The sequence below is a fragment of the Misgurnus anguillicaudatus genome, chromosome 17, assembly GCF_027580225.2.
Source record: "Misgurnus anguillicaudatus chromosome 17, ASM2758022v2, whole genome shotgun sequence".
NCBI lineage: Eukaryota > Metazoa > Chordata > Actinopteri > Cypriniformes > Cobitidae > Misgurnus > Misgurnus anguillicaudatus.
In genome coordinates this window covers 17,459,294-17,478,173 of record NC_073353.2, presented here as the reverse complement: position 1 = coordinate 17,478,173, position 18,880 = coordinate 17,459,294, and the positions used below count along the sequence as shown (strand labels likewise).

Below are 18,880 nucleotides of genomic sequence, written 5' to 3'. Positions count from 1 at the left end.
TAGAAAAAACTGTCAAAATATGCACCCCATCTGTCACTGATGCTGTACCCTAGTGTTGTAGTCAAGACCACCTAAACCGAGACCAAGGCATGACCAAGACCAAAACAGGACGAGACCGAGACAAGACCAAGACTTTAAAGGGTCGAGACCAAGTCAAGACCAAGACCAAGACAGGCCGAGACCAAGTCAAGACCAAGAAAGTCACTGCATTAAAACACTTATGATAAAATGTGGAATATGCATATGATTTGGCACTTCTTGTCTATGTGTGTGCGTGCGTGTGTGAGTGTGTGTATATCATCAGAGATGTTGATAAAATAATCAAAGGCATTGCAGATATTTGGGAATTTATCTTTGTCTATAAGCAAATAAAAGTAAAAAAACTCTAAAAAGCTGAACGTGAAAATAACAACAGTGCCTGCTAAAAATAGCAATAAACACTTCACTCTAAAAATGGCTGGGTTATTTTTGACCCTTAATGGGTAAATATTGGACAGAACACATGCTGGGTTAAAAATTACCCCTTGCTGGGCCAAAAATTACCAAATGTTGGGTTGTTGTTATGCAACCATGGGGTATAATAACCCAGCAGTTGGGTTAAAATAACCCAGCATTGGGTCAATTTTTAACCCAGCACGTGTTCTGTCCAATATTTACCCATTATGGGTCAAAAATAACCCAGCCATTTTTAGAGTGTTGCATTACGCTTTGTGATGCATTGCACTGGGTGTATGATAAGGCCCTTTAGGTCCAAAGCTATACTTTTTTAAAAGGCTATCACAACAGTGATAGCTAGGACAGAGGTTTTCAAACTTTATGATAGCAGGGACCCCCCCACAAATAATGAACCTTTAGCGAGGGACCCCTTTCCTGAAATATATACCATACATTCATACTTTGTGTTAAAAACCATTTAAACTGTTATATAAATAATAATTGTGATATTATAAAGACAGCTACAGTAATATGATTAGTCAAGCCTGGTCAAGTAAAAAAAATGGTGGCCAAAAAAGCATCTGGAGCACAAATTAAGTGTAAATAAGGTTATATTTTCCATTTTTACACATTTTGATTGCATTTCTAGTAAGAAATTATTGTTTGAATGGGTTTTCCATGCCGCCTAAGTCACTGGCTCATAAGTCAGCTGCTTAAGTTTTCGAATGCTGCCAGTGTATTACATCCTGAATTGTTTTGTTTAGCTGACCCTATTTTTACACCATGGTTGAGGTGATGTAACATAATACAATGTCTTCTCATTAGTGCTTTCTTATAATATTAACTGATTAAATTCAGAATAGAAAGGTTGTGTTCACTGACAGTACATGAACTGACGGTGCCCAGATGTCTAAGCCTCAAACAGCAGCATTCATCATCCTTAATGACAAAGGCATAATCCCATGACACCAAAAGAGCAAATTACAACAACCAGTCACAAGAGCAGCACAACAGAGGACATCCAGTACAGTATGTACACATAGTGCCAATGCCTGCAGCCCTGCCTATAGATCAATCGAAAGGAATGCCTGGATGCCCAATCCTTCCTCCAAACTGTGAAAAACAATTTGGTGGAGACCCATCTCTGTGGATATTAATAATTGAAAGGTTCACAGGAGCTATCGGATTTATTCATGGGAAAGACCTGTGGGCTGCAGTTCACATCTAATACTTCAGAACCTTATCAGTCCCACTTCAATGCTCCCAACTCACATTAATGCTGGATAGAATTTGCCATTTACAATCATTACCAACCCGGTGTTCGCTTCATTCCTGTCTCACATGCTCTCACATTCACCCATTGAAGATCACACAATAAGGACAAAAATCTGACTGTGGGCTATTGGAGATTTGTAATGCACTAGCAAAGTTAATAAAACAACAAAACCCACGAGGCGCAGATAAAATCTGCGTTTGCATGTGTAGTACAGATGTTCATTTTTCTATTTACTTTATGGATGCTCTAGGGCTATAGATCAACCAATATCAAGATCAAATCAGGTATCAGGTAACATGCTAGAAAGGTAAAAATACTCTTTTCTAGTAAGGTGCATTTTTAAAGTGATAGTTCACCCAAAAATGTAAACTCTTTCATCATTTACTTTTATGATGTTACAAACCTTTATACATTTCTTTACTCTAATGTTTTATTAACAAACCGTTCGTGAGCGCCATTCACTTTCACAGTAAGAAAAAATAATACTATGGAAGTGAATGGGGCTCACGATCAGTTTGGTTACGAACATTTCTCAAAAAATCTTCCTTCGGGTTTATCAGAACAAAGAAATGTATACAGGTTTGTAAGAACAAGAGAGTAAATGATGACAGAATTACATTTTTTGGACTATCCCTTTTTGTATTAATGGCATTTGAGACAAAGAAAGTGAATTGAGACTTTTGATCAAAGAAAGGAGGGACGAAAACACTGAATAAAATTCAGTTAGTTTTTCATAAAAATATTTCAGATATGTTTTGTGGAGATATTAAAAATGTATAATTTAACCTCAACTATTTTCATTATTGGCACTTTTCCATTGCATAGTTCCCCACGGTTTGGTTTGGGTCAGGTCGGGTCTGCTTACCTCACTTTGGCTTGGTTATCTTTTCCATCGAGTTTAGTAACACTTCAGAGTGGGCGGGATTATAGGCATGTCGTTATATTTGCGCTGCCTACTGCTGTGACATCATACAAGTGAGACTGTCCTTGTACATTCCCATACATTTATTTATTTATCAGTCCACCACAAATTTAAAATTGGCCACCACAAAAAGATGGTTGCACATCGCATTTGTCAGTACCTCTGTCTCACATGACAGTTTCTGTACAAACACCTGTGGCGTTAGTCGACGCGCTTCGCTGAGCCTCATTTAAGTTGCATTTAAGCATGTGCGTCGCGAATGTGCCCCCACAAACTGCAAGTCTGGAAAAAAACTGTTATAGTGTTCCTAATTCTCAACCTGTGGATGTTTTTCATTGCTAAAATGGAGTCAGTGATCTGCAGTGTTTTCGCGTCACGTTTTGGTATCAGCTCGGGTCGTTTGGTACCCCAACCGAGGTGGTACTCAAATAAGTATCAGGTACTATGTACTGCACCCAGTGAAAATGCCCCCAATGGCTATGACATTTTTTTCGTGGGGGGGTCAAAAGCGGGGATTAACAGGTTAACCAATAAGACAATCCCAATGAAAGGAAAACCTATATGATTTCCTTAATATCTAATTTGTATTATCCTACCCTTTCGTCCTTGGGTCTCCATGCAGTTGTCGTGGAGACAGGCACCCCAAGAGGACCAGGATGAAAGCAGGCATTGTTGTGGGCACGGTTTGGAGCAGGGCTGCACCGCAGAGGGTAAATCACCTGAACACAGATTCCCACTGACCGGCCGAGATACTGCAAAATGAGAGAAAGATAAAGACGTGATTACTTTAGTGTTTAGTGATACAGAGGAGAACAATTTCTACTGAATTTAAATCAAATTTGGTCAAAAGTTTAAAAAATTTGTTAAATGAGTAGATATATTTTTTTACCTTTCCTGCAACGACCAATTCTCAATCTTTTGTCAAATAAAGTAGGCTACTTTAAATAGTTTTAAAGTATTATTGATGAACAGCAATACGTTTATACACTCTAAGAAAGGATGTGTTCATTTTTACAATTTTTTTTGTGTAATGCTTTTAACACATTATGTGTCATTTTGTGTTAAAAGTAACACAAAATGTGTTGTTTTAATAATAACACAGATGTGTGGATTTTGGGTCAAGGCATTTAGTGGTGTGTTGTTTTTAACACATCCGTTCGAAGAGTGTAATTTCATTTCTTTGTACGCATTCACTTCGATGAGAGTGCAGTCACTAAAAGCATCAACAAAACATTGGCTCTCTGTGTTATAATTCATAGTGTCAGTTCTCGAGATCAGGTGAAAAGCAAACACCACTGTTGATTTTCATTGATCTTTTTTCCCAAACAAAATTGACTGAACGGAGCCACCTTCATCTGTATGCCATTCCTAACTCAATCTGTTTAAAATCTATCCAAACACAGCATTCATTGGCTGAAGCTCCTGAAAATTAATTTCAAAACAAGGTGACTTTGATTAGCCCTATCTTACAACAGGCTTTAAACAGACAGGGTTACTCATGGGTTGAAAAGACACAGGTTACAAAAAAAAAAAAGATTTTATAAAATAATGTCAATTTTGTCATGGTTGGGCTTAAGAAAGATATAAACACCGTGTATAAGCCACTACAATCTTCAGTAAATTATTTAAGATTCAAAATCACCAATCGACACCAATTAAATGCACTGACTAGAATAAGGACAAACCAACTACATTTAGGAATACAGTACTTATTCACTCATGCATCACATAGACATGATTATAATAAATAACTTTTGATAACTAAGCCAATGATCTATAAATTAAAAATTCAAAAGAAATCATTGTGCATAGCTTAGCTCTTAATCATATTGCATAGTCATTATTTATAGTAGCATGTACAGCCACAAGTGATGTATTTGCTTTTAAAGACCCTATAGTTGTGACTAAAGCATTCAAATATGAGGTGTACGGTACAAAACATACTGAACTGGTTGAGGGATTAGGTTTTATTTTAGTACGCAAAACAATGGGTCTCATTCATTAAGCATGTGTACGTACACATTTGTGCGTGAGATATGCGTACGGATGTTTTCACGAACAAATTATGATTCAACAAAAACTTTTGTATAAAAATTTCTTCTAAATGTACGCAAAAAAAAAAAAAAACTAAAACCACTCATACGCAATAATCATGTACACTATGATCAAATACTAGGCTATAATTAAAATGTTTATAATGATGTTGATATATAAAATTTACATGATTATATTTTATATTTATCATATTTTCTGTAATATATATTATTATACATGATCTATATTATTATTATATAGATAGATTATATTATACATTATTATAGCCTACTTATGACACATTTTCACGCTTTCCTTACTCACTTTTTAAATCTGTATATGAAAGCGTCTGCTTAATGCCTAATGTAAACGTCATGTAAATTTAATAAGAAGTCCAAACGTCAATCACTTGATCTCCTGTCCATTTTATTTTAGATACAGATGCGTGTCTCTGTCATATAAATTAAATGTCATATGTCATTTAATGTTACTCCGGTCGGTGGACAACACTGGCTTCCTCCAGCGACAGCAAAACCTCCCAAATAAAAAATGTAAAGCAAAATGGATCTTTACCGATAATATAATATTTTCAATTGTTTTCAATGGAAGCACATCGCTTTAAAAAAATGCCAGCAGCTGGCGTGTTTTGTCCACTCCCAGCACTGAGCCCAGAGTTGAGAAATGTTCAACTTTGCCCATCAATGTCACTTTTCATGACAGTGGAGGAGGCGTGGGAGAAATACCAAACCAACAAAATGGTTCATCATTTAAAGGAACAGTATTTAGGATTGTGGCTAAAACTGGTACTGCAATCACACAACTGGTGGCCAATACGCAACATGACAACATAAACATCAGTTAAGGGCTGCAACTCCACTTTTTAAATGACAAAATCCTGGTCAGACCACATTTGTCAGTGATATTTGAAATGAAAATGATTTCTTAATGTCTAGTGACATATTAGGGCCATTTTATAATATAAATTTCTTACATACTGTTCCTTTAACGGCTGATAAAAACATAGCAACCAAAGCACATAGGTAAATAAACGCTGGTAAGCGCCCACAGTTGGTGTCCGACTGGCGTTTTCAGCCACGTTTAAACACGCCCCCATATCATTTTAGTTGCACCACCTCTACTGTACTGCTGTGACATCACTGTTAACACAAAACAAACAAATGCACAACACAGGGGCAAAGGAGCATATTAATGGAATGATGATCTTGATGCTACGTGTGCATTTAACAATGACGCTGATAGTGACGATTCTCTCTGACCAATCAGTGATCTACAGTGTTACAAGTCATGTTTAGTATCGATACGGCTCGCTTGGAACCTTAATCGACATGGTAATAAAAAGTATCTGGTAATGGGTACTGTACATAGTGGAAACCCCACCCAAAAATGAGCTGTACCGAGTCATACCAGGCTGTACTATGCAATGAAAAAGCACCATTAGATACTTAAAGCACCATACCCTCTTTTCTGTGTTTTGGGGTGGAGTGATCTGGAACCTGTACACAGTACAGCTGTCTGGTCTGAATCCCTCCACCGCAGAGAACGCTAACATTGTTAAGCCTTCTGTCCTGTTGGCTGAGGAGCGGTGCAACGTGACAGTCTCCCCAGTCCGTGCTTTTCCAAATATACCTGCAGAACAAAGCACACACCCGCTGTGGTAAAACGCACTTCCTTTGTTTGGACCCCAATTGTGTCATTTTAGATCCTGCTGGGCTCCTCTTAGAAGCTGAGTTGGATAAATGGACACAGCGAGCTGTAGCTGAAAGATACTAATAGGCTTAGGTTCCTGTTTTCCGGTAGGAAACTATCTACTAATGAAAATGCATTGACTTGGTAAAAGTGTTATGATGCATAAAGCAGGGCTTTTAATGAAATAACAGCTTGCTGCAATTGATCAAACACATAATCTCATTAATTAGCTTCTTAGAATCTTTTAAACGCTTGGACGCAACAGAGATTCAGTAAATAAATACTTGATTTCAACACTTGAAATATTGTTTAGTACTAAAAAGCCCACACTGTTTAATATTTTACAGGCATTTTTTTTTTAGCGTTAAAGAGACAGTTACAGTAAAATAAAAAATGGTGGTAAATTACCCACCTTAAGGACAACATTTAAATGATTCTTTCTTTAGTTGAAGAGTAAAGAAGACTTTAAGTCGAAACTATGTTCTTTTATGGGAGCTGTGCCACTAGGTGGCCATATATGTGTGATGCATCCGGGCAGTAAAGGATTATTAGTAACACCTGTTCAATTTCTCATTAATGCAATTATCTAATCAACCAATCAAATGGCAGTTGCTTCAATGCATTTAGAGGTGTGATCCTGGACAAGACAATCTCCTGAACTCCAAACTGAATGTCAGAATGGGAAAGAAAGGGGATTTAAGCAATTTTGTGCATGGTTGTTGGTGCCAGACGGGCCAGTCTGAGTATTTCACAATCTGCTCAGTTACTGGGATTTTCACGCACAATCATTTCTAGGGTTTACAAAGAATGGTGTGAAAAGGGAAAAACATCCAGTATGCGGCAGTCCTGTAGGCGAAAATGCATTGTTGATGCTAGAGGTCAGAGGAGAATGGGCCGACTGCTTCAAGCTGATAGAAGAGCAACTTTGACTGAAAAAAACCACTCGTTACAACTGAGGTATGCAGCAAAGCATTTGTGAAGTCACAACACACACAACCTTGAGGTGGATGGGCTACAACAGCAGAAGACCCCACCGGGTACCACTCATTTCCACTAAAAATAGGAAAAAAGGCTACAATTTGCACGAGCTCAACAAAATTGGACAATTGAAGACTGGAAAAATGGTGCCTGGTCTGATGAGTCTCGATTTCTGTTAAGACATTAAGATGGTAGAGTCAGAATTTGGCGTAAACAGAATGAGAACATGGATCCATCATGCCTTGTTACCGCTGTGCAGGCTGGTGGTGTAATTGTGTGGGGGATGTTTTCTTGGCACACGTTTAGGCCCCTTAGTGCCAATTGGGCATTGTTTAGATGCCACAGCCTACCTGAGCATTGTTTCTGACCATGTCCATCCCTTTATGGCCACCATGTACCCATCCTCTGATGGCTACTTTCAGTAGGATAATGCACCATGTCACAAAGCTTGAATTATTTCAAATTGATTTCTTTAACATGACAATAAGTTCACTGTACTAAAATGCCCCCCACAGTCATCAGATCTCATCCCAATAGAGTATATTTGGGATGTGGTGGAACGGGAGCTTCGTGCCCTGGATGTGCATCCCACAAATCTGCATCATCTGCAAGATGCTATCCTATCAATATGGGCCAACATTTCTAAAGAATGCTTTCAGCAGCTTGTTGAATCAATGAATTAAGGTAGTTCTGAAGGCGAAAGGGGGTCAAACACAGTATTCATATGGTGTTCCTAATAATCCTTTAGGTGAGTGTATGTGCCCTTTATGCTCAAATTCCACCAAGGGACTGTGTACACCTGGTATTAAGATGCATTTTCGTCAATCGGATCACAAGTGGATGACGCTAAAGACAGGTGTAAAAAGTTTTGACCACATTCAGAGGTAGTCGAAAACACTTTCGATCGGATTGCTTTTGTGGTGTAAACGTGCATGTGGTCAAATGTGTTCGAGCAGCCACAGAAGACCGCCTATCTGCCTATTTATCTAATCTGAGGTACTGAGCACAATGTTTTACATAGTTTTTTTTTTACTTCTAGTGTACAGCGCATTTTTTAGGCTTTTATTAACAAAACTGAAGCGGCTGCTCTCCGCGTCTTTCATTGGTTTCATTTTGCAATCGTGTGAAAGTTGCACAAGCTTATTTTATCAATTGCGCTAAAATATCAGAAAAGGTCTTACATATAAATGTACAAAATGATGACTCTGACTTCATTTTAGTTCGCGTCAATTTAAACCCGTCATTCCTCCCGCTCATGTTTAAATTAAAGCAGAGAGACTCGCCACAGTCTCCACACACCATCCCTTAAAAGTAATCAGGACAGAAGCGGTCGAAAATGAAAAAAAGAGATGAATCTAAATACCAGGTGTAAACAAAATGTGTTTCTCTCGTCCACTTGTGATCCAATCGATTAAAAACATCTTAATGCCAGGTGTAAACAGTCTCTAAAACACCTTTATCAAGGTTGTTTTAGCTATTGTGCATGCACCCAGGTTGGCAAGAGCCTTGTGAGACTGTATAGAGCTCCTCCCATAGATATTCGTCAGTCTTTATCGACTTATGATTGGTTCTTTTTACTGGCAGGCGAGATTTCCTTTGCCAAAGCGGCCACATTGAGCATTGCATTGTTCCCTTTTCATAGTAATAGCAGTGCGAATCATGTTATATCCCAAATATTAGTTCACAACATGAAAATATTAGTTCACAACATGACCTTTGGTGTTTGTTGGTTGGCAAACCAGCCCTCAAGTGCATTACTACATCACATAATGATCCACAGTTTACTATGTGGTGGTTTGCCATCCAGCAATAAACAATCCAAGAACTACTTGTCAAGAAGCTTGTGCTCTCGTGAATACATTCCAGACCGATTGTCTGAGACTATGGATTTCAGTTTATAATGTTGTAAATAACGTTTAGTTTCTTGCACAGATGGATCGTTTTACTTCATAAGACCTCAATGTATCATCAGGAGCCACGGGTATTAATTTTGTGTAGCTTGTATCTGGTTTCTTGACTCTTAGAAAGATGGCACCTGTGGACTTCCATTTTATGAATCACCAAGGGCCACAGTTTCAGCTAAAAATCTTCTTAACCGTTTTACTATTGACAAAAAGTCACCCATATCTTGGGTGGCCTGAGGGTGAGTAAATGTTCAGCAACATTTTCATTTTACACTGAACTATCTCTTTAATTATTATTAGAGGCGTTTATGAGGTGCAAACTAATGGTTCTGTCAATACAAACCTAGGACAGTTCGGAAGCAAATCTCCAATGATGTGGCAGGCCTCCTTTTCCTCAAGGATAGGACACTCTTTCCCTTGACCAATGGGAGTCTGCGTTATGCTTCGGCTCCTGACCCGAAAACCGGGAGACATATCTGACGCTCTACATGTCTTTGAGCATGGACTCCAAGCTGACCAATCAGAAGTCTCACAGTCTCTGGGCATAATACATGACTGGAATGTGCCAGGGCCATTGTCAAGGGTGCAAAGACTATGGACAAGAAAAGAGATCAATTAAAAATGAATTCTGAAGTCACAAAATAATAAGACCGTAATTTATAATTCCTAAGCACATTGTTATTCAATAAGGAGATTGGAATTCACAACTACAAAGCCATTTTTGATTTTGATTTGCATACATAATATTATCAATGTAATCTTTGAGAAAAGCGAAAACACAACAAAAAGAAATGTTCATTTGTTTCATTTTTAACATACAGCAATGCTCAAGGGATCCCAAAGAAAACCAAGGCGACAGGCAGTATAATGAATCTAAAATGAGAGATATTGAAATAAGTTATTTACCTTTGTATTTTACAATACAATGGCTTCACGCTATACGAAATATGAATAAATGCAGGACGAATAATGATTACCCAATTACTGATTCATCCGCATAAGTCACCCGATTCAATTACTTGTGTATATCATAATCTGTTTGTGTAGCTTCATTTTAAATGATAATTAGACTATAATTGGAAAAACTGCCGAAATTGAACTCAGGTGGGAAATATTCAAATCGCTACATTTCATTAAGCCTGCACATAGAATACACAAATGAATATGTTAATTAGCGTGAATGCTTACTCTAAAATAACACAGCGGCCTCTTTCTTGTTATGCTACACCTGCAGTAAACCTGTCAGTTGCCATTCTGCACTACATATTCCTCCACTTTGAACTGTGAATGATGATCTTTGAATTTCGTGTTTAACAAATGCAGAATGCGAAACCCACTTCTTGAAAACAAAGATGTACCGTGAACATCTGCTTTGCATCTGACAAAAGATGTTTCAGCAGCTGAACCAGCACAGATTCATATATAAAACATAATACTGACAGAATACAGTCATTCAGTCGGATCGTACTGTCAAACGCAGCTTTGTCAAACAATGGGAAAATAAACACAGATGACATAGCCAACATCTCGTGAATGCAAAGCTGCACTACATCAGCTCTAATTTTCTAAGCCTGTGTCTTCAGAAACCAACATCGGATGACAATGCCACTAACGGAAGAGAATGAAGATATTTGTTTGTCAAAATGCAGAAGCATATTTTCACCTGACATAATATGATCCATGTTACACATTCTCTGTTTAAAATGACACATCAGGAGGTGGTGCTTTATGTTTAGGGAAATATTCACATATCAGTTCACACCACACCTGTGACACAATGCTAAATGACACCAATTCCTGTGAATACCTGCAATGGTGTTAATCAAGGGAGTTTGGTTGCCCTTACCAAAAATAACCATGTGTTTTTTTAGGGCTGTCAAAATTAACGCAAATTAATTTTAACCGGACTAATTTTATTAACGCGCGATTAAGGCAACACACAATTTCTGTTTGACCCTTGGTCTAGCCCACAGCTGGATGAATTGAGACGCAGCATGTTACCCATGCTGTCTAGATGAGTCGGCGGTTTTCATAAAAATAAGAACATTAAGCTCTCGTCTAGCGAATCCAATGCTCTAAATGGTCATTAGACATCTAAAATGATCTTTATCTGTATGTTTTCTGAGAGGTGTACCGTCCCAAATCCATAATCTAAAGCAAAGATGCGTCTTCGTTCACTTGCTCGTATTTTGGTTTCGTTTTTAAAGCATGCAGAAATTATAGAAAATAGACTGCAGGACTTGCTTAATGTTAAAATAATTATAAGGAGATATAAAGTTCGGGACCTGATTGATGTTAAAAGAGTTACTAAAGCCCGATTTAAAGTCGTGCGTAGATTCTACGCCGTAGCTACGGTGCATAGCTCTGCGTAGCCTGACAAGCACCTCGCAAAGATTTTAACAGTGCGTCAGATCTACGCGGACCGCAAGCGCTGTGATTGGTCCACCAGAACACCTCCAGTCAGGTAAAAAACCTGCGTCATAGGTATTTCTGTTTGTGACGGTGAAAACAAAGATGAGCCAAGTTGAGGAGTGATTTAACTCAAACTGCATCAAAAGTCGCTGTTTATTTACTTCCATCATTGCTGGTCTCCTCAAATTATACACAACAAGTTGCTGTTTCTTCTTCGTTTGTGGGTTAACTTGCTAAGCTTCTTCTTTGACGTTTGCGCTGCTACTGTGGTTACGTGCGTGGTTACTGCCTACCAGCGGTCTGCGCGTGTGTTTGCATGTCGACGCGGATGACGACGCAAAAGTATAAATGAAAACAGACGGGGAACCTACGCTGTAGGACCTACGCACAACTATAACGAGCCCTTAAGAGTGACAAGACTCAAAAGCGATCTTCCTAACGCTCATTGATATGTACACCAGATGTTGCCTTGGCTACGGCAGTTCATTGAACCAAATGCGTCAAATAGAGCCGCCATCTTGAAACAGGGGAACCCTGCATCAGCGTCATTGTAGGCAATGGTTTAATGGAAATAAAATCACAATTAATTGTCATGAATGCGATTTTCTTGGTTTTCTTTTGGTTCGTTTCAACAGTCAGATATGTATTTAGCATTGAGGTCAGAAAAAAATAAAGTTTTGAAATGATGAAAATCTACCTTTTCTAACTATAATGCATAGTGCTAGTAGGCCTAACCTCAATACGCGCAGCACAAAAGTAAGGCATCGTCCATGAATTCGAAGTACAGGTGGAGAAAGTAGCATTACCTAGCTACGACAAGACCCCTGTTTCAAGATGGCGGCGGTTTTGAGTCATGCTTAAGCCGCCTTTCCACTGCACACGACAACGACGGCCGATATGCCGGAAGTCATCCATTTCCTATGGAGAGTCGCAAAGGGGTTGCATGAGGTGCCGACCATCTGCGGATGCGTAGATATCGGATCCGTTTTGAGCGTTGGATCCGTTAAAAAATGTGAACTTGTGCGACTAAACCGCATGCGATATACCGACCGGAAGTTATGATTTTCATTGTATTCCAATCACAAACTGTGTGTGAGGTGAAAATTTTTAATCTTTTTGGTTTAACTTTATTAGTAACACTTGAATCCTTAAAAAAACACTTTTGATTACTGATAAGTAATACATTATTAATTTAATTTGTGTACGTTATTATTTTAATCTTGTCTTTATTATGTTCTCTCCAAAAAAATATTTGCAATCTTTGTCATATATGCATAGCTGTTTATTGTTTCATTCATTTGCGTTCATTTATTTATTTCATCATGGTAAACATATTAGAATGAAGCCTCTTGCGCTGGAATGAGCTTCTCTCCCATATACGATTAAACTGAAACTTCATTACGACTGCCACTAGGGGGAGAACTCCGACTGTCGTTTCCGTATGCCGGGTGCAGTGGAAAGGCGGCTTTAGAACCCCAAGGCGACATCTAGTATATATATCTATGCCTAAGTGTATGCACATAAACGCGCCAGCCCGATATACTGTATATAGACATCTACACAAAATTACAGTTTTAAAAATATCTGTTTTGACAAGAATTCACACAGGTAGGACCTATAATCTGAAGTGAAGTGAATGTTTGGAAAAGTGTCTGTTGTGTAACATTACATTAAACCCTTGCAATAGTAAAGCATTCTGTCTCAATGTCAAAATTAAACAATAAAAGAAAAACATATATTTAACATTTATTGATATTCTTTTTGCTGTGCGTCAACAGGTATAGTTCTGTCATGTTTTTTCAGATTCCAACAAATCATGCATTGTTTTGAAGTTTTTTAATAGAGAATGTTAAAATATAAATATTTAATTTTTGAAAATTTGCTCATCCCAACTAAATTTGCCAGCACAGCTCACAAATGAGGCTGCAGCAAACAGAAATGGAGAAAGAACAAGGTCGAAAATCATATATAAAACTATGTCTGATGGTTCTGTTGAAAATGTAAACAGGCTGTTGTAAACATACAGTACATTTGCATATAGCATATATTTGTCCAAATCCATGTTGATTAGAGCATTAAAATCTTGAAAAGTGTTAAATTAGGATAAATTTAGAACAAATAAAAATGTGAGATTAATTTGTGATTAATCGCAAGTTAACTCATGAAATCATGCAATTGATCTAGATTAAATATTTTAATCTATTGACAGCTCTAGTTTTTTTTTGTGGTAAAAGTTTAGTATTCATGTTTTGTTTGTGTATGGATTGCTATTAGCAAAACCATGTTTTTACCTCAGTAACCTTGTTTTTTTTACTGTAAAAATGATGGTTAATTTTCTTAAGGGTGAGTCCTCTTTAGCCCCTTCTTACTGGCTCAAAACATATTGGCACACATCACAAGTGCCACTAAACAACACCATAAAAGGCAAAACGCAGACATAAAAGTCTACATGAGACTTTAAACCTTTATCATTGGCACCTGTCTGCAAATCAATATTTTGCAAAGGAGGCCTCATGTTCAAAGGCCGCCTTAGTTACAACTTTCATTATCTTCAGTTTGCGAGAAATCCATACTCTTTGTGAGAGAAAGACGAGCAGCATCTAACAGCCTTTTACACCTGGTCACGCGTGTGCGTTGTCTCTGATAGGATATCTATCCGATCGTAAAAAGACCAAGTATAAATAACCCCCGCAACGTTTTTGAGACGGATTTAAATCCGGATTTAAATTTATCAGGAGGGTTTCTGGGACATATTTCAGACAAACTGGACATGTGTAAATACATCTGGTTGATGAAACCACATATGTTAGTGCTTTACTCCTCCCAAATGTAAGCACGGCACTCGCACGTTAGCCAGGAGAAAAGCAAAAAAAAAAAAATGGGATTGTTTCTAGAATCAATAAAATAGTCCAATTACAAACTCGATTAATATTAAACAAAGAAATAAAACTTTGAGAAAGCATTTTGTTAAGCGCTTATCCCTCTGTCATGGACCTGTAAAGCATCGTCGTCTCAATCTCCTGCTGCTCTGCACTGCGCGCTCCAGCCTCTGCCCAACATATACAGTAGTAAGTGCTGCCTTTTATTGTATAAGCTTCATCTTAAGTTTTTTAAGGCGGAGTAATGAATCGTGCATTTGCATTTTGCGCAGGAATAGAAGATCGGATTGATATCCGTTCAGCCAAGACGCATTTATGTGACCGAATGTAAATGGAACGGTTTTAATAAATTGGACAGCTGTCCGATCAGAGAAAACACATGAAGTGACCAGGTGTAAAAAGGCCCTGAGGGCTACCTCAACCTCAGATTGAGTTCAAAGCTAGAATGCCCCCCTACCAGTGATTGACCGCCTCTCCAAACTCACGCAATAGATCCAGAGATAGGCGAAACAGAGTAAACTCAATCCTTTCCATCACACTGTAGTCTGTTCTGCTCAGAGGGGCAGCTCTCCCATGCTGCAACCTGGCATGCATCTCCACTCACCTTGTACACTTCGGCAGCGTGAAGGAGATTAATGGAGGCCGATTTAACTAGGCCTACTCAGAAATCCTACTGCACAGTGATTTCTTTCACACGGAAAGCAGCAGTACCTTGCTTTCAAGAGCGTAATCTGGGATTTAAACTTTAAAAGGGTTTATGTTCTCGCAGGGTTTTGTCTCCCAGGCACACATTGCTTGTACACAGATTATTAAAAAATTCAAGGGTAACGCCTGATGCGCCTCTGCTTACCTCAGCATGGCGTTCTTCCCATCGCTGCGTACACAACGAACCTGCCGCGTCTGGTAGCCGATCTCAACATCCAAGCCTTTTAAGCTGTGGTGATGATGGTGGTGGAGATGGTGATGATGATGCTGGGAGCTCTGGATATGACGTTTTACTGTGTTCCTCTCTGTGTCTCCTGTGCTAAAGTCCAGCATTGTTCTACCACCCATCCAAAGACCCTTATGTTGCACCTGCCTGCATTCACTCCAGGCACCGACTTTAAGGCTATACTCATGCTCGCTGTCCCCAATTGGACACGGTGACAAGTTTGCACAAGTCCTTGTTTGGGTGAGATTGGGGCAGTTTGCCCCTCCGTACATCGGTGCCGCCAGCACGTGCCGGATCCGATGCTGGAGACCCGAGCCACATGTCCTGCTACATCCAGACCAGGGGGAAAATTCGGACACGACACAGTCGTGTGGACACGGGATCAAGCAGGCCTGCTCTAGGGCCGGTCGAGGGGAGAAGAAATCGCATATTCGTTCTGTGACAGCCGTTCGGTTTGAGGTGCGCACACAATGCACCTTCCGTCTCTGAATGCCGTGCTGGGCCGTGATACACTCTAAAGTCCGAAGCCTGAGCTCGTTCGACTGGAAGGGGGCTAGAACGCACGGCCCCCATTCTGAAACATCCCATTCAAAGAGGTCTTGATGCCACTCACACACTTTAAAGCAAGGCTTCTGGCTCTCAGGTTTGTCTGTGTGTCGGCAGTTGGAGTGATGTGTGTTCCAGCCCTCAGTGTGGATGCACCACACCGTCCTGGACTGAAGTCCACCTGTTCCACATTCCTCTCCCATACACCTGCCCCACTGACCTGGAAGTGAGAAGTGGAAAAACAAACATTAGCCCTTGAACCTTAAAAGGATAGTTTGGCCAAAAATGATATTAAACCCATGATTAACTCACACTCAAGCCATCCAAGATGGATATGTCCATCATTTTTCAGACAAACACTTTTTTGTTATTTTAGAAAATGTCAGAGATCTTTCCGTTTATAAAATATAAAGTTATGGACTCCACCTCCTTCAAGTCCAACACATTTGCATTCATCCTTCTCAAAAGTAATCCAAACGGCTTCAGGGGGATATACAAAGGCCTTCTGAGGGTAATCCGTGTGGTTTTGTAGTAGTGATATCCATGTTTAAAACTTCATAAATGAAAATAACTAGCTTCCGGTAATGCCGCCATCTTAAGTACTATTCGGATGGGATTAGTTTTACATAGGGAGGTGGGGTAAAACAATTTTTATCAGAGCTTCTCAGTGATTTTACTCCTGTCCGAATGCTCAATGTCAGTAATTATTACGGATAATGTCAGTAAAGATTACTGCGACTTTTACCTTCTGTAAAAAGGTCCAGAGAAATTACCTCAGGTAATACTAATCCAGTGCGAATAGACCAGCTGTAAATATATACGTAAATCGTGTCATTTCCTTTTAATTTGCGGGTTTCTTTTAAATATAAAAGCGCTTAAAGGAGCATTTACTTGTGTTCTAGGTTGAAAAACAATTCAATGGCAAGTCAGTTCCTGAACACGACACGACACAAACAAAAAAAAAGTAACATTTTTCATTAGAGACGCGGAACTGTTTATGAAACTGACGTTCTCCCCAAAGTGAAATTAAACACAATGTTTCGCGTTTTCCTCATCTGTCATGTTGTTTGCACATGTGATATCAGGAAGCAAGGTAATGTGCACGTGGAGACGAGAGGTGACGCACTGCGCAAACGAGTTAGCCCTCCCACTTCTGAATGTTTTACTAAGGTTTCTAATCCCGTCCGAATTGACCATTAATATTACTGACGTCCTGTGGTAAAATTACATTACGCCATCTACCCCTGTAAAAGTAATCCCGTCCGAATTGGGCTTTAGTCGCGTCCGCATTCAGGAAAGAGTTTCAGCGTAGTATACGCACCTCTCTTTTTCTCTCATCTGAATGTGGACGCATCTAAGATAGCGGTGTTACCGGAAGCTAGTCGTTTTTATTTATAAACTTTTAAATATGGATATTTCTACAACAAACCCAATAAACTTTGTTTATCCCCCTGGAGCCATTTGAATTTGCACTTTTTTTAAGGAGATGGACCCCAATATCTTTACATTTTATAAACATAAAGATCAAGGACAATTTCTAAAGTAACTGAAAATGTGTTCGTCTGAAAAATGATGGACATACTGTATGCATCTTGGATGGCTTGAGGGTGAGTAAATCATGGGTTTAATATAATTTTTTGGCCGAATTATCCCTTTAACCCTATTTCATGTCACTGACATAGTGGTGTCCATCTTTGAACAATTGACATTTTCATCTTTTATTCAAATATTTTGTTAAAGATGCATTCAACAAGTTGTATGCATTTTGCATTGGTGTGTTTTGAGTGTAAACTGAAGTTAAGCTTTAAGAAGAATTTAAGGAAATTACATACATGTGCAAAGTTTACTGTAGCCTATATAGACAGCCCAGGACAATGACTATATTACCACAAAAGAGAATCACCAAATATTAATAACAGATAATTATATTGTTTGCTTTTTGTTTTTCTATGAATTTGTTTGTTTACTTGTATATTCAAATAAAACCCATATTCCCGTATATGTTGTGGTATGCCTCTTAGAAAAAATTATTTTGTACAATTACTGCAAAAGTTAAGTCTTTTGTCACTATACACCTCTTATTTTGATGGTTTACTCTAACCTGAGGGAGCATTAAAGCAGATATTTTATAAATTTACCACTGCACATCATTTTTGGACACTACTGTAGCTTGTAGAATAAATTCTTGTGGAAAACCACATGTGGAAAATTATTAAAAATTAAATGTTTCGAAAACATCTGCTGAGTATTAATCTAATATCAGAAACCGAAAATCTTTTACTGACAGTATAGTTTCGAAATAAAACAAAAACAGATGCGTTTTATTGTTTACTTCTAAATCAATAAAAATAATCTCATAATAACAGCTCATCAATGACTGATGGCCAAAAATACAAAGTGTTTTTTTACTTTCACCCAAGTATGAAAGGGGCACACTCAGCTAAACAAAGTGCGGAACAGTATTTGTGGATCACTGGAGCACATCATTAACTTGTTTTCGTGAGACTGCAACACCACCACAGGTTTATCGCATTACCATGTTTATTTATTTAACTGAAAGAATTGTAGCTTTCTCACACATACTAAACTAAAATAGCTCAACATTGTGTGTTTATCCATCTAGAAGCCATGAAATATTAACATTTACAGGCATTTAAACGCTTCCCATTGGCTTCATCTCCTCTGACTGCACAAATGGATTAAGACAGATTTTCCAGTCAGATATTTGTACCTGCACATGTAAAGCTTCAGGATGACACCACAAAAATAAGCGAATGCAGCTATTGTGTTGTCTGAAATCACCAACAGCTAAAAAGATTTTTACACTTCCCTATTTTTATTCACTGTTGCTAAAAA

At 38.5% G+C, this 18,880-nt stretch overlaps 1 protein-coding gene across 3 annotated transcripts in view; it reads right to left on the bottom strand.

Moving 5' to 3' along the window:
* thsd7ba (thrombospondin, type I, domain containing 7Ba) overlaps window positions 1-18,880 on the bottom strand; it is a 346,688-nt gene that overhangs the window by 132,745 nt on the left and 195,063 nt on the right. For all 3 annotated transcript variants that reach the window (XM_055214506.2, XM_055214508.2, XM_055214507.2), the window contains 4 exons: window positions 15,398-16,244; window positions 9,600-9,848; window positions 6,145-6,314; window positions 3,230-3,385 (listed from right to left, as the gene is read on the bottom strand). In XM_055214506.2, the coding sequence (XP_055070481.2) occupies window positions 3,230-3,385; window positions 6,145-6,314; window positions 9,600-9,848; window positions 15,398-16,244 (1,422 nt within the window). The remainder of the gene's footprint in view (window positions 1-3,229; window positions 3,386-6,144; window positions 6,315-9,599; window positions 9,849-15,397; window positions 16,245-18,880) is intronic.